Raw genomic sequence first — 21,331 nt, 5'->3', positions numbered from 1 at the left:
GCGTGCACAAGGGTCATCAATGACCGACATCTAGGTGACAGTCTGGTGCGGGAGGGAGCCTTTCGAGGTGGAGATTGAACGACCGGAACCCGGATGCAGGCTACTTTGCTTTGGAGCCTCTAGGATATGAAGGACAAAGTTGTGTGGATGTCGTAATGTGGCGGCTGTCAGGTATTAGTGAGTGCACGGAGTAGTTATTTGGTCGATGGATTGATTTCAAGTACTTGACTCGAGGCTTCAGGGCCCTTCAGGAGCCCTAAATGCCAGCCAGCGGGGCAAAAGAACCGGACACATCAATGCATTGAAGCCGCCTGAGTCAGGCAGTCTACAGCGGGCCTCCCAAGTTGTAGCTCCATCCATCTCAGGTCAACTGGTCTGGTCCACCGGTTGGCAACCCACCAATGCCTGTCGATGTCCATTGTTTCACGCCAATCGACCAGACGTCAATCCACGATCCATCTAGTCTTACTCCTCGGCCTTAATTTTCCACATCCGGTCTTGCGCCAACCACGGCATCATTCCGCCCTCTTGCACGTAGAACTACTTTCGGCGGTCCCAATCAAGACAATGGCACCTCGTCAACCGCTTACACTCGTTTAAGCCGCCATATTCACCGTTCAAACCTTCGCCCTCTGCGGCAATTCCATCGTTGCCCTCCTCCCACGCCTCCCAGACACTCCTGCGGGAAGATATTCAAATCCTCACACGGCGTCAATGTCTTTCCGTACCGCCGCTCGCCAGCTCCCATTGAGGGCCACAGCTCCCTTCCGAGCTGTTTCAACACCATCCAGCTGCCGCACATTCTTCAGTCTCCCTGGCAGCACACCTGGCAGCGACACCCAAACCATCACGGCCACTAGAACCCTGCCGTATGCTCAACAACCCCTCTACCAACTCATCTCCGATGTCGACTCCTACTCCTCCTTCGTCCCCTACTGCGCCCACTCCCGCGTGACGCAATGGTCTCATCCCGACGAAAATGGCCGGAAGTGGCCAACGCTCGCCGATTTGCACGTTGGCTGGGGCGGATTCAACGAAATCTTTACCAGCCGATTACGCTGTGTACCCGGCGTGTCAGTCGAAGCTGTCAGCGGTGATCCCGCTTCTGCGGATGCCAAAGCAGCTTCAGCCGTGTTCAAAAGCCTCGTCACAAGATGGCATCTGAGACCAATTTGCCAGCATCCTTCGCCTTCCACCGAGGTCCACCTAACGATCAAGTATCAATTCATGAGCCCGTTGTATGCGGCTGTTAGTGCTGCAGTCTCTGACAAAGTTGCGGGTCTTATGATAGAAGCCTTTGAAAAGAGGGCGTTGCAAGAGTTGAGCTATACACAGAACCAATGAACCAAATAAACCCCAACTCCATACCTGGCTTAGACGACTGGCAGTCATGCTCGCGGACGAGACTTTACGATGCGTTGCTGCATATTCGTAAATACGCCGCCGCCGCACCTACCCTCGCATTTTGACACTAAGAATCAAAGAGTTCGAGGGGAATACATCATTATAGAGTATAAATAGACTAGAAGCGTGTAATATATAATCATTTCCAGAGCCAGATAAGCAAAATCGCTATCCAAAACGTCCATATGCCCAAGCGCCAAGCAAAAGAGAAGTGCCCGATTTCACTGATTCAAAAGCCAACCCTGTCCATCCGCTAAATCCACCACGTAAAGCAGGGAGGAGAGCAAGGAAGAGCAAACGGAAAGACGAATAGATCAAGAAAAAAAAAATAGTGTGCGCCAGCCTCTTCTCGCATCGCTTCCTACCCGCATTCCCTGAATGTTAACAAGCCAGCCTTTCTATGCCTACGCCTTTAATAACCTGTCCAAGTAGCATAGCTTGCCGCCACATGCTTGAGAGCACAACGTCGTCTGTACTGGGATGGTCTGGTAATGCAGAAGAAAGATTGAACGCAGATAAAAACCGCCGATTATTTAAACTAGAGGGGAATCCACGTTGCGCAGAATTAAGAAATACCGGAGATTCAAAAATCCAAAAAAGACTCGCTGTGGTATCAGATGATGAGTAAAATCAGTGGTCATACATCTCGTCGATGCGATCGGCACCGTCTCCGCCAATCATTTATGCCTGCTAGATCTGTGCCCGGGAAGAATATATCATGGTTAGTATGTGTGCTGTGCAGACCTTCGACACCGGGGAATTTAGTAACCGATCTCACCTCTTTTTGGTTTGCCCGCCGGCGAAAAACTTAAGCATTGAGCTTTGATTCGATTTATGATGTCTTGAAGGCTTGGAGGTTCCAGATCGTGCGGCTTGTGCTCCTGGTGTCGGTCCGACGTTTATAATATTTACACCTGTTGATGGACCACTTCGTCGACCGGCAGGCGGCCAACCTGCCGGTGGTGGCATACCGACACCAGGTGCCATGTCTGGTCGGCGCCCTTGGGGAGGTACCATCTGTGGCACTGGGACGGGATTACCACTGTGTGGATGTCGTCTGCCGGCTGCCATGTGTGGCATATCCATCCCTGGCATCTTTGGTACAGGCGGTTTATTTGCATCCATTGGCCACATGGTCATTGTGATGCTCCAGTCCGGTTGAACGACTTTGTCCCAAACGGAAGGTAGGATTATTTCCCCGTTCGGGCCAGTCAGGTCATATCGGCCCTGCTGAACGTGTGGCCCGAGAACGCCAACTTGTTGGAAAGCTTGCTTAATGAGATCTTCCATGCCCTATGAGCGAAGAACAGTCAGTGTGTTGTCGAGTCAATAATCTCCATCCGGAGCGGCAAACATAATAAGTCATATAAGGGGACGGAAAGGATGGAAAGGGAAAGGGGGAATGGATATCCTCACCTGCCATGTGGCGCAGAGATGAAAGGGAAATCTGAAATTTCTGCCCACCGCGTCCTTGAATTTGATAGGGGCTTTCTCATTCTTCTTTATTTCTGCTTCCAAAGCGGCCTTGGTTTCCTCTTCGATACGCTTCTTCAAAGCTTCTTGCTCGGCTTTAGTAGCTTCTGCAGCCTCGGCGGCCTTCTTCGCTTTCTCAGCTTCCTCTTCCATCTTCTTCCTCATTTCAGCTTGTACCCTTGCTTTAGTTTCCTCTTCAATACGTTTCTTCAGAGCCTCTTGCTCGTTTTTAGCAGCCTCGGCAGCTTCAGCAGCCTTCTTCGCCTTCTCCCTTTCTTCGTCAATTTTCTTCAGTGTCTCGATTTCCGCCTTGCGCCTGGCCTCCTCTTGCGCCAGCTTGAGTCTCTCTGCTTCCTCGGCAACTCTTTTCTCCGCAGCCTCCCGTGCAGCGGCTTCAGCCTTAACTGCAGCCTGCAGTTGAGCCTGGGCAACTTCATCAGCTCTTATGCGTTCTTCCTTTTCTCTCTGCCTGCGCTCCTCGGCAGCCTTCTGTTCAGCCTCAAACTTCATCCTCGCATTCTCCTCGGCTCGCTTCATGGCCTCGGCATGAGCTTTTTGCCTCTCTTCTTCAGCTTTGCGCTCTGCCTCAATTCTTTCCCTGGCAGTGCGCTCGGCTTCTTCTCTGGCACGCTGAATCTCCTTCTGAGCCTCCTCCTGTGCTTTCTTCATATCGTCCATCCTGCGTTGAAATGCCTCTTCGGCCTCCTTGCGAATCTGAGCCTCCCTTTCAAGTTGTTCTGCGGCTGCTTTTGTCTTCTGTTCGTGCGCCTTAAATGCAGCAAGTTCCGCCTCAAGTTTTATCTTTTCTAGATCTGGAGGCTGTTCCTTAGGAGGGGTGGGAGCCTGCGCGGGAGCTTCAGTGGCGGGAGGTGGAGGTGCAGTAAGATGAAATTGTTGAAGCTGAGCAGGCAGGTGGTACTGTGGCCCCGGATAGTACCCGGGCTGTTGATGTTGATATGGCATCATGTCATACATTCTTGGCTCACCTCCAAAAAAACTAGCACCGCTCGTGCTGTTACTCATAGGTGTGAATGGGTTCGGGCCATATCCACCATAGGGGACCATTTGATTACCGCCTGGATATCCCCCCATATAATGGCCCTGCTGCTGTTGGTAGCCTGAGTGTTGGCTCCGTCCGCCATAGTAGCCGCTGCGAGGACCATGTTGAGGGTGGAAGCCATGGCCGTAATGGCCGAAATCCTCTGTTGGATCCACGCTGGGCGGTGGAATCGGTGCGTGTGATGGCACCGGAGGATAGTCTTGGGGATGTGGTCGGGTAATCCGATGGCGGCGTGCTGTGGTTCTTACTGCAGCGCGGGGACGTGAAGGTGGGTGGTCGTTACTAGCGGACGCTGAATCAGAAGGTTGAAGGTCCTCGTCGTCCTCGTCGTACCAGTCTCCTTCGTCGTCTGCTCCGGAGAAGTCAGGCCTCGGGACGAGACGATTCCCCTTCGCTGTGATAAGAAGTTGAGCGAGAACTCTCGCCGCCTGGGTGGATGGTAATGGTGTGTCGTCTGACAAGCCTGGTCAGTGGTGAGCGGCTTCACAAGCGGCGCGCAAACCGCACTTCAAAGAAGAGGCTATGGCACTCACGGCATAGCAAGTAGATGGTATCGGGCACGTTTGCGCTTTACTCGCGACGATCCACGCAAGACGGCCGGAGTAAACACGCTATAGAAGAAGGGATTGAAGAAGCTTGCAAGGCGGTGTTGGTAAAATGTAAAGGAAAAAGAAAAAAAAAAGAAAAAAAAAATTCTTGTGGTGAGGTCAGTTATCGCGATGTTGGTTGGTGATCTTGTTATGCAACTCGGGACGCGGAGCACGGTTCAAACACTAAGCCGTTGAGCGACAGCAACAGACCAAGGAAGAGCAAAGTCAATGGCAGCAGCTGGAGTGCTGCTGCGGGAACCTAACCGGCCACTGGTGAGTGCAATCAGGGTGAGGGGTCGATTGGCCCCAAGACGCCACTTAGAGCTTGGGAGCGCGAGGGGCTTGGCTTGTGGAGATTTGTCGCAGGGCGACGGACCAAGGCAAAATTTGAAAAAGAGCCGCGCCGCAGATTGCCCCAATATTGCGCTTTGTTTGGTGCACTACTTCGGTGCCCCAAGGGAGGGAAGTGGACACGCCTGAAGATTTGAGGTCTAGATGGATGGGCCTAAAGAATGGCAAAGGCTCGAGTCGGCATGTAACCACGCAGCCTGTTCTCGAGATCACCTAGTCCCGAGGAGGGAGAAGTTTCTTCTGACAAGAAGTGATCAAGTGGAGCGCCTTCTTCGTCACCAGATCTCTGAGGAGGAGGGACAGGTCGGGTTGTTAGAGGTCAGCTTAACCAACTGCACGATGCAAAATGTGGCAAGGGACAGGTTGTAGGTCGGGCTCAGATCGGCGGTGAGGATGGACAGGGCCAGCTTGTGGCCGACCGGGGGGCCAAAAGACAGGTCTGGACTCGGAGAGCTGAGGACTATTAACTTTTATACTGTCGCCCTGCGGGTTTGCGACCAGGTTTTGGATATCGGTAGGTGCCGGATAGTTGAAGATTTGCACCCAAACCAAGGGCAGCAGGTAGATTTTTGGTACAGTAGCAATATCGGGAGCAGATTAGACAGACGGCTGATGGCGGGGCAGCAGTTAAATTGACTCGAATTGCGCGCCGTCCAATTGTCCTGCCCCGTGGTATCCAATGGGCAGTGGTGGGAGTGTGTGAAGGATGGGCTATTGGCTCCCGCTATAACAGTCAAACACTGGATTTTGTAAGTGCGTGGTGGAACGATGTCTAAGATAAAAAAGAAATATACTGGTCAGTTTTTGTCCTCTCCTCTTTTGTTCATACTGACCACCGAGAATCCTGAGTGGTGGTATATCATGATGCCCGAATGGCCACTAGCCGCCAATTGTTGGGACCTCCCGTAACATTGAAGCCAACGGTCGCCGGCCTCAGCACCATCGTGCGGCTTTTCCACAAACACTGACGCCTTGGGCAACTCAAAAAGAGAGGCAGCGAACAATGGAAACAATGCGATAGTTGCCCAATGAGGGGTCCAAATCGTGGGGCAGCCATCGAGGGAGGGGCAATGGGCAATAATACCATGACAGCTTGGAGCAAAGAGACAGATGTTTTCGAGCCAACACAATGCGATGCAACTTACCTTGGTACAGAGTTGATTCGATCGTTAGTAGCACTCCAGGGCCCCTAAATTTCGATGTCTCTTTTCAACAATGCGGCGCTCGCTATACTAGTCTGTACGACTATGTTGGAGAAGCAACGGTATTAGCATCATGGTCAGAGGACCTGGCTCCACCGGAAGTGTCTGAAGGAGGTCGCCCAGCCCCAAACTTACGAATGGTCAATTGGCAAAATTGAAGTTTAATGATAGCAGAGAGGTAAGCTGCGTTATCGGCGCTATGATCTTGCATTCAAGCCTTGGGGGGCATCGGCGGTGTGTGATACAAAATTGCCCACGTATTTTGTCAATGTAATACAAGGAGACCCTTGCTTTTTTTGTGATTGAAATTTCGGCTGTGGTGCGAGTGTACTAGCTCGTGTAAGCCGAGTCAGCGGGATTGACAGTGGAATCGGCAAAAGAATATTAGAAGGAAAAATATGTAGTTCCAACGTTGAGGGCTTCCCGAGGTGAAAAGCGAGGAAAGTCCAAAGATAGGGGTGAAAGAAAGTGAAATAAAAAAAAGTATGTTCAGGATGGCAAAAACGACAAGAAGCGAGTCGGTTGTGTCTCGCCTCTTTGTACCTGATCGGGCAGACAACGCAAAAGCGGGCAGGAACGCAGGCAGCAAGCCCCCACTTTCACTCTCCACGCCTCCTGGCCTCGACGGTAGCGAGCGTGAAATCGAGCGAGTTCCGTCGAGTTCCCGAGTTGTCAAGGAGGAAGTAATCACACACGGTGTGGCCGCGGTTCCTGGAGACGTTGAGAATTCCTGTCCGGATTTGCTTCGCCTTCTTTTTATGGCCAGGTAAGTTAGTGCTGCTCTATTGTCTTGCCTCTGTGCAATTCGATTCTCGGTTCCGTTAGGTTGGTAGTCGGGTGTCTCTGGCTTGTCTCAAATTCTTGGCCTCTCGGAAACGCAGCAACATGGTAGATCGAGATATCTGATAGCTAGCCTGTGTAAGTCCAGAGTTCTATGCCTTCTCGGGCTGGGATGGAAAGACAGCACAGGGAAAGAAAAGGGCCGCTCCGAGTGGCACAACAGTTGCTCCTCGCTCTGTTGTGGTCGTTGAGCAGAGGTTTGTAAGGATTATGAATGTATCCCTGATGTCGACAGGGACTCTTAGGGTTGCGATCTTGCTCGGGTCGCAGTATTTTTTTTCTTTCAACAGAGTCCAGAGCTTGGAAGTTTGAGTGATCTGCTTCCTCAACATGTCGCTGCAAAACGGTCATCGGTCCTTATATGTACCAGCGCCACCTCACCCGAGATCGCAACTCCCCCCTTTTCCTCACGAGCAAGTCATGGCCGACTACTGACGCCTCTCACGATACACGTGGCAGGCTTTTTGTCTGTCATGCACCCGAGATGCCGACATGGGGTCTGCAGAAGCTGTGGCACACGGGGCTGGTACTGTGCCTCTGCATACTGTCAGTCCGATGTCACTTCACGACATATGTACTCAGTCCGGAAGAAGTTGCTGTATTCAGTGCTAGCTTGGGCTATAACAACAATAACTGCAGCTAATTTGGCTTGTTGGAAGCTGTTAGGTCGCTCTCGGGTTGCATCCCGTGTACAAATTTCAACATACCATCTACCAATTCTAGCCCGATATTACGTACCCAGCCGTTTTCCTTCTAATCCAATGTTAGGGTGGCCCGCCGTTGTTGACGTCTAAAGAGGCATCTGACGAAATCAATTCGTGTACCTTGATCCATTTCTCCCATGTTCAAGCGTCGACACTAGTTTGACCCTGGATACCTCCCCTTGGCGGATTCCAACAGGAACCGGGCGTTTGATTTTGACGCCGGATGTGAATCATCTCGACTATTGATGGCGTAGCTTCCTGAAAGACCATGGCACTGCAGCACAGGACCTAGAAAGAGTGTCGCCATCCGAAATTGGGCATCGATTGCAAAAACACGGCCCCGTCGGCCCGAGCCATGAGGGTCTTGTTGCGAGCAATTTAAACCGAAATGGATCTCAGCCACGGCGCCACTTACATCGAACTTCATGTTCACCAAGTTAATCACCTCGCCACTGCAGTCCCTCACTCTGTGAGCACAGAACTTAGTTGACCAGGCTCTCAGAGGACTAGTTCGTGGGTCTGCTAATCTGGATATACGCCACTCGCCCATGTAATAGCCAAGTAGGCCGTCGGCGCCTCAAAGACCGGGATAAAGCAACCCAAACGATGTTCGATTCTGCCAAGATGGCCAGCTGAACTAAGTTACAAGGAGATCTGTGACGGGGGCCAGCATAGGTGACGATGAGAGTACCTCTACGGCACACCTCCCTGTTTTCAGGAGTTCTCTACGTAGATTAATGAGGTGGTGAAAAGGAGTGTTTAGAGCTAGCACTGATGTGCCCGCGGTTGACACACAAGTGCCCAACTCTAGATCTGTTGCTTCATCAGTGACCGTCCAGGAAGGCTCATCCGGAACTTTCAGACGGTTAGCAAAACCTTTTTGCTGTGTCATTGGCGCACCATAAATGAACCCTGCAGTTCTACTACCTTCTTCCCTGTCTTGAGACATATTTTTGGCATTACCAACGTCAGACGGCATCAATATATTTATCATCGGTTGGGTTCCGTGTAGCGCAGAATAGTCCGACCGGAATGTCTTCATCTCTAAAGAAAGAAACAGCGACATCTTTTAGGGGAAAGCTACCTCTACACTGGTATTCACGGTTTGAGTCGCCCGTTGCACAATAATCGACTGGGTATGCAAGAAGAGTCTCCATGTCCCGAGGTCGTTAACGTCGTGTTGAGGGTTGCAACGGGGAGGACATGTCCATCATAGCTGCCAGCAGTTGATGCTTTATTCAATCCAGACTGCGTCGGATACCTATTCGCGTTATACAACGTATCCAGCGGCAACAACGATATAGACCATGTAATCACTACAACTTCTGGCCGACGGATGGCCGACGAAAGGCTTCATTTATGTATGCCTCAATACAAGGCGACAGAGGCTTCCTCCCGAGGATTCCGCGGTGGTGACAGCATTATTTCGTAATGTGATTGCTGCCGGGAGCCATGATACTTCTCTCGCCTTCCATGCAAGGACACACGGAGTCGAAGAAAGGCCAGCATCAGAAGTACAACAGAGTCCAGCAACGCACAGTAAGGAACACGGTACAAGCCACAAATTCCCGCATGCCCCTTCCCGACCCGGAGACCAAAATTCCCAGACACATTCGTCCTTGATCCGCCCTCACGATGGTTTTGGCCCACTGAGGTCCAAGCAACGCTGACCGCCAGCGCCTGACACCTGCGTGTTGAAGCCCGATTGACAAGGATGGCAGCTGTGAGAAAAGCTTGACTCATAGTCCAGCGGATCGGTACCTTGCACCACTGACCTTGCATGAACAAGCACACGCATTCTCTCACACACAATTTTTTTTTTCGGGTTTTCCCTTTTCTTTTGGAACAGAACATGGTCGACAGTGCTACTTTGATGCCCAGCCCAGCCATTTGGGCCCGCCCAATTGATGTCGAGAAAGCTCCGGTCTCCGTTCCAAGCAGATGCTCTGCAGGAGCTGTCACCCAAGGCGACACGCCAGGCGGACAAGCTGTGCATCGAGAGCTCGTATAAGCCAGCCAGCCGCTCAGCCTGACGATCCACCGGCCGTAGCCTGAACAAGGTCAGTGGATGAATCCAAGAGCTGCGAGGGTATCATCATGGTCAGAAGTCGCCGGGCGCAAATACCATCCCAGCTGTTGTAGGACCTCAAGATGCAGTATCACTGAGCTAGGTTGTTCTGCTGAAACACAGCCATGCCGTGCAGAGGCCTAGTGCACCCCACGGCTGTGATGTGATTCCTTGTCGGTGCCAATCTCTGCATATCTTGTTTTTGCTATTATAATATTGTTTTGGGCAATGTGTGCTCTGTTCCGACGTTTGGAGGCGTCAGACTACAAGACAGAATGCCCAACCTGAGAAAAAAACCGGACCAACCACAACCACACCCTGTCGATTCATGCCCAATGTAAAACTAAATAGGAATCTAAACATAAGGAATTGTGACGCTGTTGCAAGCCTCGTCAATGCACACAGCCAAGGCGAGATCCGTCTCTGCCCGTCATCAAAACACGTTTCTGCCCACACTTGGACTTTAATGCTGACGTGTGCTCTTGTGCATTTGCTGGTTCGAGTACCGCCCCATTCTGCTTCATATATTCCCCGATTAATGGGTGGAAGATTTTTAAAATAAAATGATCAGGACAGTCGGTCACGGAGTGACGTTCTCCTGTTTACCAAAGGTGCAATTTATGCACGCCAAGTCACACACCCCTGGGTCAAGTTCTCATGTGCTAATTGCCAAGCCTTCTTTGTTCAGCCATAGGCAACTATCCTCTGAGACCCAATCAGGTCATGCTTGATGCATCATTACCGAACCACACTGGTAGATGAGCTGTCTAGAAGTTCTCGAGCTGCAGCAATCTCTCTGGCGTCGTAACCTTGCCACAGCTTGTCCTTGGCTCCATTACGGCGTACAATTTCTCCCAATTTCTTGGTAGCTGCTTCGTTCAGCTTCTCAATGGTTGCTTGGTCAGGTAGCTGGAATCCATCCGAGTCCTTTCTTGACTTGGGCATGTTTTGTACAAGTCTATCCGTAACCTACACCCATGCAGATTAGTAATGGCTGCTGCGTGAGTGGAACATGCACAAACATACAAGCTTCAGGCCGTAATAGCCACGCAAATAGTCATCACAAAGCTCTATACTACGACAGAATCGCTTCACAGCTTCTGCATAGTGTTTTTGTGACCCTCCCTCCGATGCTGTTGTAGCCGCCATGAACGATATTTCGCCCAGTCGAGCGTGAATCTATAGACTCGTCAGTGTTCCCGTGGCTTTGTCGAGTATCTTCGGTGATGGCACTTACGTTCCAGGCATTAGGCGATAGTACAAGAACCTCTTCCAATGCATAAATGGCCTGAGCATACAGCCCCTGAGTAATATACATATCGGCCAGCTCGGCCCAAGCCTCGGGATCGGTGGGACAGACGTCAAGCAAGGAGTTCAGCGCCGTGACAGCTTCAGGAAGCTTGCCCATGGATCGGAGGAGTGCTACTTTGCGCTTCCAAATAGGCTTCATTGAGTCAGTACGATGACCCAGACATGCTTGAGAAAGTGTACCACTCACAATACTGGCATCATTTTGTTGCAGCAGAGCTTCGTATTCCTCCAATATCTTCTCCAGCTCCGCGTTGTTGGACGCCGTCGCTTCTTTGAACAATCCATTCAACGCCAAAACCCTATCATGCGAATCGCCGAATCGAGTGACTATTCTTCCAAGGCACTCGTTGGCAGCTTCATCGTCGCCAGTTTGAAGACATGCGATCATTAGGTTCTCGTATATCGTCCAAGTATCGGCCGTCTCTGGAGTAGAGAAGAGTGAGGACAAAGGCGATGCTGAGGAGGCTTTCGGGTTCTGTCGCAAAATCTCGGGGGCTTTTTGGGCCAGTTTGAGAACCTCGGCCGGCGAGAGACTGCCAACTGGCTGAAGTAGCGACTCTGCCATTTTGCTATAGTGACTTGATGCTTCGCTGGTTTGTCTAGGGATGATTGCGCGGGGTTCGGCCAGGTTCGTCACCAAGTCATTCGAGGAGATGTAGCTTGTACCAGACAATAAATATCTTGCATGAAATACAACTTTGTAATCCGAGATGCAGTGTCAGTGGATGCTCAATTGCGACTGGTGGTGGAGGCACTTCCCAGGAAGCTCCAGATGTCCCACCCACCTGCCACAGTTCGCAGTTGTCGCGCTGGTTACTTGGAGACAACTGCGGAGGGTGGGAATCTCCGATGCCGACAGATCAGCCAATCGTGTAGTTGTATTCGCGCCCCACCAACGAATCTAAGAAACATTTATTATCAGGGCCAGAGTAAATTTTTCCCTCATTGTCCTTCGCTCTCCTCGTAACCCGTTTCGAGTCGACAAAATTCAAACCAGCCACGAGGGCCCAGCGGCCCAGGGTGCTTGCCGCGCGGATTCCATTCGTACTGTATCCATATCTACATTAGGAAGTATGACTGTGCCTGGCAGTGTCTCGAACGAGGCCGACGATGGCCCAACTCCTCCGGTGAGGGAGTTGGCGTCGTTGAACGTTGCGGGACAAAATGATGCGAGTACAGAAGTGCCGGCACATCGATCACATGATCCGACCAAGAATTCAAAACGGACCGATCCCTTCCAGTTTGGAAGCCGATATCTGAGCGAGGGGGATGATGTCTTTGAGTTCAATGCCTGGGACCATGTCGAGACTGACGACGCGTACAAGGAGTACGCTGAACGTCAGTTTGAGATGCAACGCCAAGCACCTGTTTCTGAATTTGATAAGAGTAAGTTTGTCTTTTGTTTTTCTTGATTTGACATTTGACATTTCACACCCACGTTTTGGGCAAGTGTATGCCCAATGTGTATATGATGATCACCAAGCAATGCATAGTTCATCTGAAACTACTGATGAGACCTACACCTTCACAAAGTCTTTCGCTCCCATCTGATTACACCATGGCAATTTCTTTGCTACCTTTTGCGCAGTCTTCTCACAGAATCGCTCAATCATTCGTCTCGTGTGCTAACGCGGGATTGCAGGCAGGTTCAATGGCAATCCAGCCAAGTGGTGGAATCTCTTCTACAAAAACAACGCTTCAAACTTTTTCAAAAACCGCAAGTGGCTCCAACAAGAGTTCCCCGTCCTTGCTGAAGTAACCAAGGAGGATGCTGGTCCCAAGGTATTGCTTGAAATCGGCGCTGGCGCTGGTAACACAGCATTCCCCGTGCTTGCCAACAACCAGAATCCCAAACTAAAAGTCCATGCGTGCGACTTCTCCAAGACTGCTGTAGAGGTTATACGCAACCATGAGGCGTATGACACAAAACTCATCCAAGCCGATGTTTGGGATGTCGCGGGAGAAAGCCTTCCTCCTGACGTTGAAGAAGGGTCCGTAGATGTCGCAGTTATGGTGTTCATTTTCTCAGCCCTGTCGCCCAGAGAGTGGGCACAAGCTGTCCGAAACGTACATAGAGTGCTAAAACCTGGCGGTTTGGTCTGCTTCCGAGACTATGGAAGAGGGGACCTTGCCCAGGTTCGCTTCCGCAAGGGGCGCTATCTGGAAGAGAACTTCTACATCAGAGGCGATGGAACGCGCGTATACTTTTTCGAACAGGACGAACTAGCCAAGATATGGTCAGGTGAAGCTTTCGCCGATGACCCTGACAACCCTGACATGCCCAAGTTCGAGATAGAGAATCTCGGTGTCGATAGACGCTTACTGATAAACAGAGCCGAAAAGCTTAAAATGTATCGGTGCTGGCTGCAAGGTCGGTTTAGAAAGACATAGACAGACAATATACATCTACAAGATCGAGACGATGAATTCTTTAAGCCGCTGTGCAGACTATTTAAATACCAATGTACGGGGTGCTCAATATAGCAAAAGCTCCCGGAGTTGTGCCCTCTGGATTCCATCAAACCCAATGTCATCGAGATAGGCCTCCAATCCGCCATACACCACGTCTAAATGCTTCTGTACCCCAATGACCAATTCAGGAGCCGTGACAGCCCAATCATCTGTCAAGCCGATTTGTCGGATTTCAGCTAGCCTCTCATGGCGTTCTGCCTCGAGAGCTGGATCTGTCAGGAAGTAGTCATGCTCTATAGCGCCCAGAGGAACATCGAGAATCATCAAGATCAAAATGCAAATGAGTCCTGTCATGACCACAACCATGTTAGATTTATCCACTCAACAACCTCCCCCCCCGCGTCTTTGGTCATTCGTTGCAAGCTGTAAACGCACCTGTCCTATCTTTGCCCTGTGTACAATGAACCAAAACGGGGAGCGTACTCGAAGTGGTATACAGCTCAAGAGCCTGGCGAATCTCGGAGCCAGAGTGATCAATTGTGTCAATTCCAAGGCCGAGCAAACCACGCTGAAGCATGACCTCGGTCGCGATGAGCCTGACGGCTTCGATTCTGTATCCAAAGATGAAGAGAAAAATGACCTTACTAAGCGTAGCTACTATTAGTCATTTTCTAACGAGCCTTGTGTGCCGCATACATGTGCACACACGCACACACAGAGAGAGAGAGGTGTAAATACTGTTCATTGAGGCACTTACAAAAAGCTCCACCATGACAGTTGACTGAGAAGATGTCTCTCGAATGGCCGGCCGGTAATCCGGATCTCCTCGTAATTTATACCGTCGATACGTGGCAGAGATGGCTGGGAAGAGAACCAAGAAGAAAAGGCATTGCTACTCGTTTCGGCCTGGACCTTTTCAGCCTCTTTGATCAGTTCAGTCCTGTATCCAGCACCAATTAGAGCGCTGGAGTGATGATTCGAGACGATGCAACGTACTTGGTCCGAAGATCAATGATGGTCTTTATGCCGAATTCATTTTTGATGCTCGACTTGTCCTTCGCGGAAGCATCATCTATGTTCGAAGGGTAAGTGTGAGTAATTAACACGCGTCATAAAGGGGCATGTACCTGGTCTTGCAGAGCGGAAGATGAACCCTTCACGAACCCGTCTGCGGATTCAACCTACTGTTAGTATATATACGAGAAGATTCATATTATGCCGCTTCATTGTTCATTGCGTAAAAGGTGACGCACTTCTGGCTGAGAAAGTCATTGACAGATTGGCCGACGTCTCTAAAGTTAGCCACGCACTGGAGCTGGACGCCGGGCTTAACCATATCCTAGACATTGTTAAATGAATACTTGTACCAAAATGTGTAGCTTATATCTCGGAAGTTTAATGACCAATGAGCCCAACGTACGCCAAGTTCGACAAGCATGACAGCCATCAGACATTGCCAAACGATCAGTGCGAGAAGGCTGTTGGCTTGGCCAGGTCTAGTATGGCGGCTGTGCAGCGGGGTTGAAGCGGTTCCTAGGATCGATTGATAGATATTATTGTAAGGCTCCTCCTCGACCTGTGCGGTACCAAGAGCTGGCCGTCTGTCTCGTCGTGCTCGTCGCAGGCGGTCAAACACCCAAAGGCTCCAGAGCCCCGTTTTTTTTTGGCGCGACGGAGCAACCGAAAAGCAGAGCGACGTCATCGCGTCCCAATAGAGTCGGACTCTTCCAATTGCAGCCCCGTCATGACAAAGACGAATTCACACGGCGCATGCCGTTCCCTAGACCATGGCCGGGCCTGCATGTATAAGTATACGGAGTAACATGTTAGTTATGTAGATGTATGTATTGACACGCCTGCAGGGTTGGGTTCCAAGGTTGGCATCGGCAAGGCCTGTAGGGGTTACCATGTTGTAGGCTAAAGTGTAGATACTGTATTTGGCTTCAGCAGCACAAGGATGTTGATCCCCCCGGTCGGCAATTAGTGACAGACGTACGGAGTACTCCGTAGCGACGACGAAAACGGATTGCGGATTGGCCGTTGGGTCCGTAAAGGTAATCGCGCGCCACGAAAAGGTCAGGAAACAAGCATCAGCCGTTGGACGCGACCTAAGATACGACGTCTCGCGAATTGGAAATGATGTTGGCAAGTCCATGTGGCTTAATTCTCCTCAGTGATTGGTTCGCAAGCCGAAAAGACACCCGGTATCTGTCCTCTGTCCTCTTTGCTTCTGAACATCATAGAAACACCGTACGACCAGACAGGTTCGTTTGATTGTCTCGCGCACAGAAACTGACCCAAGTTTCGTGGCACACAGGATTTCAGATTTGTCGAATGCACGGCCCCGTTCACGACGGAACTATCCTGCCGGAATGCCAGGATGCATGGACGTAGCACTCGAGTACTCCGGTACATAGCGTCATTACCAAGATCTGCCGGCTTGTCTGGAGGGTCGCATGACGTCAGTCCAACCAGCAGACCATCTGGGGTAAGGTCAAGCTGGGCCAAGCCAACATGCGAAGTTCGTGCCAGCCATCCCACCTATTTCTTCATCACCACTGGCTGGTTGGTTCTGCGCAAGCAAAACTAGTGGTGTGCTAGTATTAGGATTAGTCGGCTGAAGCCAAGCCAGCCCAGTCAGCCCTCGCATGCTCATAGCCATGGAGATGGAGCCACCATGGAGCAATCCCTGCCGAGATGTAGCTTGTCGCCGCCTGGTTAACTTTTGCCGGGGCGGGCGAGTACTTGCTGTCCAGAATAAAAGCAACATCAGTCCCGGCGAGTGTGGCTCATGCCCCTTCCAGTCTACATGATGCAGCCAAGTCGATGACATTGTCCTAGCTGATCCTCCACCCGCAACAAGAAGAGAAAAGCTGGCCTTCCTCCTTCACTCGTCGGCGTCTTGGTTTACCCGTCACTCGTCAGTCCACGGATAACATCGATATTCAATCGAATCGTACTATATCCTGGCTCCACTGCTTGCCGAATAATCCCTGTCGACGAGAGCCCCTGCAGCGTGAACGACGATTGATAGAGAACGGCATCAACACGAATGATCTGCGCCTACGCGTATACGAACACCAACGCACAGTCGGAAGCACCCGAAACCAATCGCAAGACAGCATCTGGCAAAGGTCTATTGTTGTTTGATCAGCCAAGACCGCAAAAGAAATATCCGAACGCTTTTCCATCGTCACGCAAAGCGGTCCGTCATTGAGCGTTGACAGACGCGATACCCGGTGCAGCTCAAAGAGCCTATCATTGAAGTTAGCTCGACGCCACAATTGTGGTACCAACAGTCACGAAGCTATGGCCACCACAGAGACTCCCGCGCAACAAGCGCCTCCCACAAGTGAGTCAATCAAACAGCGAGAGAGAGAGGAAAACAAATGGGAGAGGCAGAGGGAGAGGGAGAGAAAGCTACGCAAGTGACGCTGAGCAGCGTGACGTGAGTTTGTTGGTAGCAAACTTTCCAGACCAATGCATTTAAGCCGAAGCTATTATCCATGGGCTCGGCCGCAGCTTCCGCACTGGGACCCTGGTTTTTTTTAGCTCCTTCCGCACAATGCCTTGTGTTGCTCTCACATTCTCAAATCTTCACGCTCTCACTTTACGTTACCTTGCTCTTGCCTTCTTTTCTGTTGCGCACACCCTCTACGAAACTCCACCCCCAGGTTGTTGACACCCAAATCTAAACTGGTTGCTGACTTTCACATTCTTCCCGAGTCACAGTCCAGAACAAAACAGGTCGAATCAAGTACGCCGATCCTCGCAGCTTACCAAGCTTCCCGTCGTCAGGGTTGGCTCCCGACGGCGCTGCAGCCAGCGCCGCTGCATCGCTCGGCTGGTCAAACCAGAAACCCATCAATCTCTGGAAGCCTGATCCCTCGTCTTCAGCTTCCGCCGCCGCCGTTCTGGCCAAGGACTACAAAATGGCGCCGCAATGGGAACCGGCAACCCAGTCAGACGGCCACAAGGCTGCGCTTCTTGCTGTTGGCTCTGCCAGTGCAGCTCTCAAGAAGACCGATACCACTACGTCTGGGCCCTCACAAGATACATGGGGAAACTCTGCAGCGACCCAGGCTTTTCATGCGAACAGGCCAGCGTCGGCAGAGCCTCTGAGCCTGGCTCATGGTAGCTCGGCGGCTACACAGGCATTCAACGAGAATCGATCTCAGTCTATGAGGAAGCCGCGACGACCTCATACTCCTCCGGGGGACAAGTCCCTAGTCGCCGCCAAGGGAGCCATGAGACGTCCCCTCTCATCCACTGGCCTAGCGGACGTTCAGGCTTCAGAAGCTAGTGCTGCCGCTAGCGCTCTTAACGGTGCTACTTTGGCTCACCGGCAGTCCATGACGGCTAAGCCAGGCGTGGAAGAGGTCGGAGCTGTTTCTGTTACGACCATGACACGAAACATGTTCACCTCACATCCTCCTGTGAAGCCCGAGGTTGACGAGCGCACTTACAACGAGAAAATTCATCAATCTGCAGTTGAAATGGCAAAGAAGATGTACGCCGGACAGCAACTCGGGGCCGACCAGCCCAAGGACGCACCCGGACAAGGCTCCGGGGCGTCTCAACCTAATCAATATATGAACCTTCAAGATGCCGCCTATAAGCAAGCCCAAGCACGCATCGCTAAGCTTCACGATGAGTATCACCAAAGCCGGGAGTTTCAGGAGTACTATGGAAACGAAAAGGCGAGCAACCCGAAACACCGCTTTTCCATGTCGCGTAAATGGGGACGACGGGGCTCGCATAGCGATGAGGACTTGGACGATAGACAGAAATCCGAGAAGATTCGCGAGCAAATGTCCATGTTTTCCAGCAAGTTATCGCAAGTTGACAAGGAAAAGAGACACAAAGATCGTGAGGCTCTTCTCGCGGCAGCGCAACGCAACGTCAAGGCCCAATTGCACGGCATGGACGAGAAGGTGTATCAAGAAACTGGCAGAGCAAATCCCACTCTGATCACTGACTGGGAAGCCAAAGCTCAGAAGGCTGCCCAAGCCCAACACGAAGCACGAACGGATGATTCCGAGGGCAAGATTGACCTCGGAGGTGGCATGTTTATGACACAAGAACAGGTCAACGCTATTGCGTCTAAGAAGATCCAGCCTGTGCTTGATGATATCAATGACAAAGCTGAGACGGAGCGTGAGAGACAAGAGGTGCTCAAAATGGAGGAACAAGCAAGACGGGAGCAAGCAGAGAAGGAGAAGGCTCGGGATCGCGAAGTTAAGGAAATTGCTAAGAAGGACAAAGGTATTGATATTTGCTCTCGCGATCTTATTGTATTCGTTTTGCTGACAGAACTCAACAGAGCAAGAGAAACAAGAAGAAAAGGCCAAGAAGCTCCAGGAGAAAATGGAAGAAAAGGCGCGGAAAGATGAAGAGAAGGCTACCAAAGCTGAGCAGAAGCGCCAAGCAAAGGAGGAGAAACGTAGGTCGAAGCATGGATTAGCTGCAGCAACTACTTCGAGTCCTCACCAGGGTGAACATACGCAAGAAGCAGACGAAAATCAGGCCGGGCGCGAGGAGGAAACTCGCGGGGAGACTGCTCAAGAACTCGGCTCGACTGGCAGCGGTCCTGCCGTTGAAACAATTGTCGAGGCATCCGACTCGCCCCAGCACAAGGCTGAGGGATCAACCTCCCCCACTGCAAAGGTCAAGGGCTGGATCAAGAATCGATTTTCTCGCGGCAAGTCTATCGGAGAGCAAGATAAAAAGCGGAGGAGCTTCTTTGGCGGTGCCTCTATGAAAGATCACGCTGGCGATGGCACCGCGGCGAGCATCGAAAACCCATCCGCAAGCATGCACGAGGTGGCCCTGGCTGGCAAGTCTGGTGAGGAGCACGAAACCGAGCACGAAGCGGCCAAGGAACCTGCTCACGCAGAAGCAAAGAGGGACTCTCAAGGTGTGAGCCCGGTGAGCCCGATCAGCACTCCGTTGGAGGAGGAACTTGAGCTCAGGGACGAGGCAAAGAACAAGGGAAAGGGTGTTGAGGAAGAGGAGCGACCAAGCCGGAAAGCCAGCCTGGATCCTCCTCGGCCTATTGAGGACCCTTCCCTTCGCAACACCAGCAGTCCGACTCGTGACTCTCGATTCCGGGAAGAAATGGATCAATAAGATGTCTGTATCAACAATCTTGTACGTGCCGTGTAAGTGGTGTGTGAACGAAAGCGGTAACTGATGGCTTGGGTATAGGTAATGTAATGAGTGAAGTATGTCAAGTATTTGCTGATGGGGATTACGCAGCAGGATGATGACGCTTTTGATGGCAACTGCGAGATGCCTTTTTTGTGTAACACGGCCTCTGTTGTTTTGATACGTTGGAATGACTAGCTTGGGCGTGAGGATATATGCACATGTGGCTATGGTTGTATATGTACCAGGTTGAATACTTCGGTCAAAGTCAAATAGTCTCATTATTTACATATTCCGCCATTATTCTCCATGTCCAAAAGTCAAGCCCAATAAAGAGAGGGCAGATCGTCACGCCCACTTGTCGCCACACTCACACTTGTTCCATGGCAGAGATGCCACAGGATATCTCCATCACATAGGTAATTCCGTATCTATTTCTACCCCCCATGTTTCGAATACGCCTGGCGTGTCCCTTGTTCTCTCTCTCTTTTTTTTTTTCTCTTCTCTATTTTTCTCTGCATTAAATATTGTCTTGGATTGGTCTCAAAAATGGGCAGCAGTCCGATCAGCCACAAAGCCATACCCGCCCAGGCCATTGCGCCCGTTTACATCGAGTCCATCCTCCATCTGATGCGTCTTCTCAAACCTCGCCGCGTGGCTCTTTGTGTATATAGCTGGCTTGAGGTCAATAATAAAAGAGGCGACGTAAAAGGTAAAAATAAAGGCAATGACCCATTCGAAGACGGCGGCGACGTTGTTGTTGTGGGTGAAGGTGGTCGAGACGAAGACAATGGCCAGGACGAGCTCGACCAGGATAAATGCCAGCTTGATCCAAAAGGATGAACGGAGGATGCGATGCTGCCGGTTTTCTACGACGCCGTTAGTTGAGGCGGAAAGAAAAAGAGGTTAAAAAATGAAATGAAATGATTTTCAAAGTTTAAAGAGAATGTCTATGTGTAGAGAGGGGGGGACAGAGGGAGAAGACGTACTGATGCCCAACCGCTGATACTCCCAGCAGATAAAGACGGCAGAGAGCCAGTAGCCGCCAATGAACAGGAGCAGAAAGATGTCGTGCAGCTTCTTGTGCCGCCAGGTATCAAAGATGGACAGCAGGATGAGGCCGGCGGCGCCGACGAGGGCGAAGAAGATGCTCAGCCAGACCAGGGCGCGCTCGCCGGACGACTGGTTGCGCACCAGGCGGCCGCGGTGCCGCAGCCAGCGCTCGGCGAAGAAGGCCAGGTCGAGGAGGACGACGGTGACGGCGGAGCCGGCAATGAAGAGCGGCTTGAGCTTTTGCGCGCCAATGTCGCTGATGTAGGCTATTGTGCCGCCGCGCTCCATGGACGGGTAGATGCGGCGGTTTGTGTCGACGATCCAGTGGAGGAGCATGCCGAGGAGCATGCCTAGCCATACCAGGGATGAGAAGACGGGGAGCAGCTATTCTCGGTTGGTTAGTTGGTGTGTGTGCGTGTGTGTGTGATGGCGGTTTGGATGTTGACTGAGGAGGAGGAGGAGCAACGGTACCCAGTACGAAAAGAGGCCGCGTGCCGCCATGGTGTGATGAGGCTGGTTTTCCGTGACTGATGGAAAGACGGATGGTGAATATATGTCAGGAGACTGTGTAAATAAGAATACTTTGTCGTTGGGAAGTAGACGGTGGTATTGGCAATTGGTACATATATTGTGTCACTGGATATACAGCCCCATGGCTAGGATGCGGAAGAAAGAGACGGTGTTGACAGCAAGGCTAGCGGGCTATGCTAGGCCGA

At 51.4% G+C, this 21,331-nt stretch overlaps 8 protein-coding genes across 9 annotated transcripts; 3 read left to right on the top strand and 5 right to left on the bottom strand.

Moving 5' to 3' along the window:
• The first annotated feature begins 441 nt into the window (after positions 1–441).
• Positions 442–1,532, top strand: COQ10 (Coenzyme Q-binding protein coq10, mitochondrial). Its single transcript, XM_007810573.2, has one exon. The coding sequence runs from the start codon at positions 715–717 to the stop codon at positions 1,342–1,344; it is 630 nt and encodes a 209-aa protein (XP_007808764.1). The 5' UTR covers positions 442–714; the 3' UTR covers positions 1,345–1,532.
• Positions 1,533–2,081: 549 nt separating this feature from the next.
• Positions 2,082–3,969, bottom strand: J3458_012819 (uncharacterized protein; the record flags this gene model as incomplete). The annotated part of the gene is made up of 3 exons (XM_007810574.2): positions 2,082–2,100; positions 2,183–2,697; positions 2,821–3,969. 3 exons carry the CDS (start codon positions 3,967–3,969, stop codon positions 2,082–2,084), a joined length of 1,683 nt encoding a protein of 560 aa, XP_007808765.2.
• A 5,285-nt stretch (positions 3,970–9,254) lies between these two features.
• Positions 9,255–9,620, bottom strand: J3458_012818 (uncharacterized protein; the record flags this gene model as incomplete). Its single annotated transcript, XM_066120138.1, has 1 exon — positions 9,255–9,620. One exon carries the CDS (start codon positions 9,618–9,620, stop codon positions 9,255–9,257), a length of 366 nt encoding a protein of 121 aa, XP_065974773.1.
• Positions 9,621–10,430: 810 nt separating this feature from the next.
• J3458_012817 (uncharacterized protein) lies at positions 10,431–11,568 on the bottom strand (the record flags this gene model as incomplete). The annotated part of the gene is made up of 3 exons (XM_007810575.2): positions 10,431–10,661; positions 10,719–10,871; positions 10,930–11,568. 3 exons carry the CDS (start codon positions 11,566–11,568, stop codon positions 10,431–10,433), a joined length of 1,023 nt encoding a protein of 340 aa, XP_007808766.2.
• A 402-nt stretch (positions 11,569–11,970) lies between these two features.
• J3458_012816 (uncharacterized protein) lies at positions 11,971–13,589 on the top strand. The gene is made up of 2 exons (XM_007810576.2): positions 11,971–12,389; positions 12,646–13,589. The coding sequence occupies exons 1-2, from the start codon at positions 12,077–12,079 to the stop codon at positions 13,392–13,394; spliced, it is 1,062 nt and encodes a 353-aa protein (XP_007808767.1). The 5' UTR covers positions 11,971–12,076; the 3' UTR covers positions 13,395–13,589.
• J3458_012815 (uncharacterized protein) lies at positions 13,420–15,289 on the bottom strand. Of its 2 annotated transcripts, XM_066120137.1 has the most exons (7): positions 14,836–15,289; positions 14,669–14,754; positions 14,543–14,583; positions 14,412–14,487; positions 14,173–14,355; positions 13,851–14,059; positions 13,420–13,762 (listed from the first exon to the last, which is right to left on the bottom strand). In XM_066120137.1, the coding sequence occupies exons 1-7, from the start codon at positions 15,115–15,117 to the stop codon at positions 13,479–13,481; spliced, it is 1,161 nt and encodes a 386-aa protein (XP_065974772.1). In that variant the 5' UTR covers positions 15,118–15,289; the 3' UTR covers positions 13,420–13,478. The 2 variants fall into 2 exon arrangements, with proteins under 2 accessions (XP_065974772.1, XP_065974771.1); XM_066120136.1 differs by having other exon boundaries at positions 13,424–13,762; positions 14,669–14,880.
• Positions 15,290–16,724: 1,435 nt separating this feature from the next.
• Positions 16,725–19,544, top strand: EIS1_1 (Eisosome assembly protein; the record flags this gene model as incomplete). Its single annotated transcript, XM_007810578.2, has 3 exons — positions 16,725–16,767; positions 17,148–18,680; positions 18,739–19,544. 3 exons carry the CDS (start codon positions 16,725–16,727, stop codon positions 19,542–19,544), a joined length of 2,382 nt encoding a protein of 793 aa, XP_007808769.2.
• Positions 19,545–20,105: 561 nt separating this feature from the next.
• On the bottom strand, positions 20,106–21,116 carry J3458_012813 (uncharacterized protein; the record flags this gene model as incomplete). The annotated part of the gene is made up of 3 exons (XM_007810579.2): positions 20,106–20,431; positions 20,552–20,999; positions 21,087–21,116. The coding sequence occupies 3 exons, from the start codon at positions 21,114–21,116 to the stop codon at positions 20,106–20,108; spliced, it is 804 nt and encodes a 267-aa protein (XP_007808770.2).
• Between the last annotated feature and the right edge of the window lie 215 nt (positions 21,117–21,331).

This window comes from Metarhizium acridum (assembly GCF_019434415.1).
Source record: "Metarhizium acridum strain ARSEF 324 chromosome Unknown scaffold_272, whole genome shotgun sequence".
NCBI classification, from domain to species: Eukaryota; Fungi; Ascomycota; class Sordariomycetes; order Hypocreales; family Clavicipitaceae; genus Metarhizium; species Metarhizium acridum.
This window is presented reverse-complemented; position numbering and strand designations above follow the sequence as displayed.

What these genes read in the sequence shown, in the direction of transcription:
- COQ10 (XM_007810573.2), top strand. Translation starts at nt 715, where the DNA reads ATGTCTTTCCGTACCGCCGCTCGCCAGCTCCCATTGAGGGCCACAGCT.
- J3458_012816 (XM_007810576.2), top strand. Translation starts at nt 12,077, where the DNA reads ATGACTGTGCCTGGCAGTGTCTCGAACGAGGCCGACGATGGCCCAACT. An exon ending in TGTTTCTGAATTTGATAAGA is followed by an intron (nt 12,390 to 12,645) that starts GTAAGTTTGTCT and finishes GCGGGATTGCAG; the next exon opens with GCAGGTTCAATGGCAATCCA.
- J3458_012815 (XM_066120137.1), bottom strand. Translation starts at nt 15,117, where the DNA reads ATGACGTCGCTCTGCTTTTCGGTTGCTCCGTCGCGCCAAAAAAAAACG. An exon ending in TCATGCTTGTCGAACTTGGC is followed by an intron (nt 14,755 to 14,835) that starts GTACGTTGGGCT and finishes AACAATGTCTAG; the next exon opens with GATATGGTTAAGCCCGGCGT. An exon ending in CTTCCGCTCTGCAAGACCAG is followed by an intron (nt 14,488 to 14,542) that starts GTACATGCCCCT and finishes CTTCGAACATAG; the next exon opens with ATGATGCTTCCGCGAAGGAC.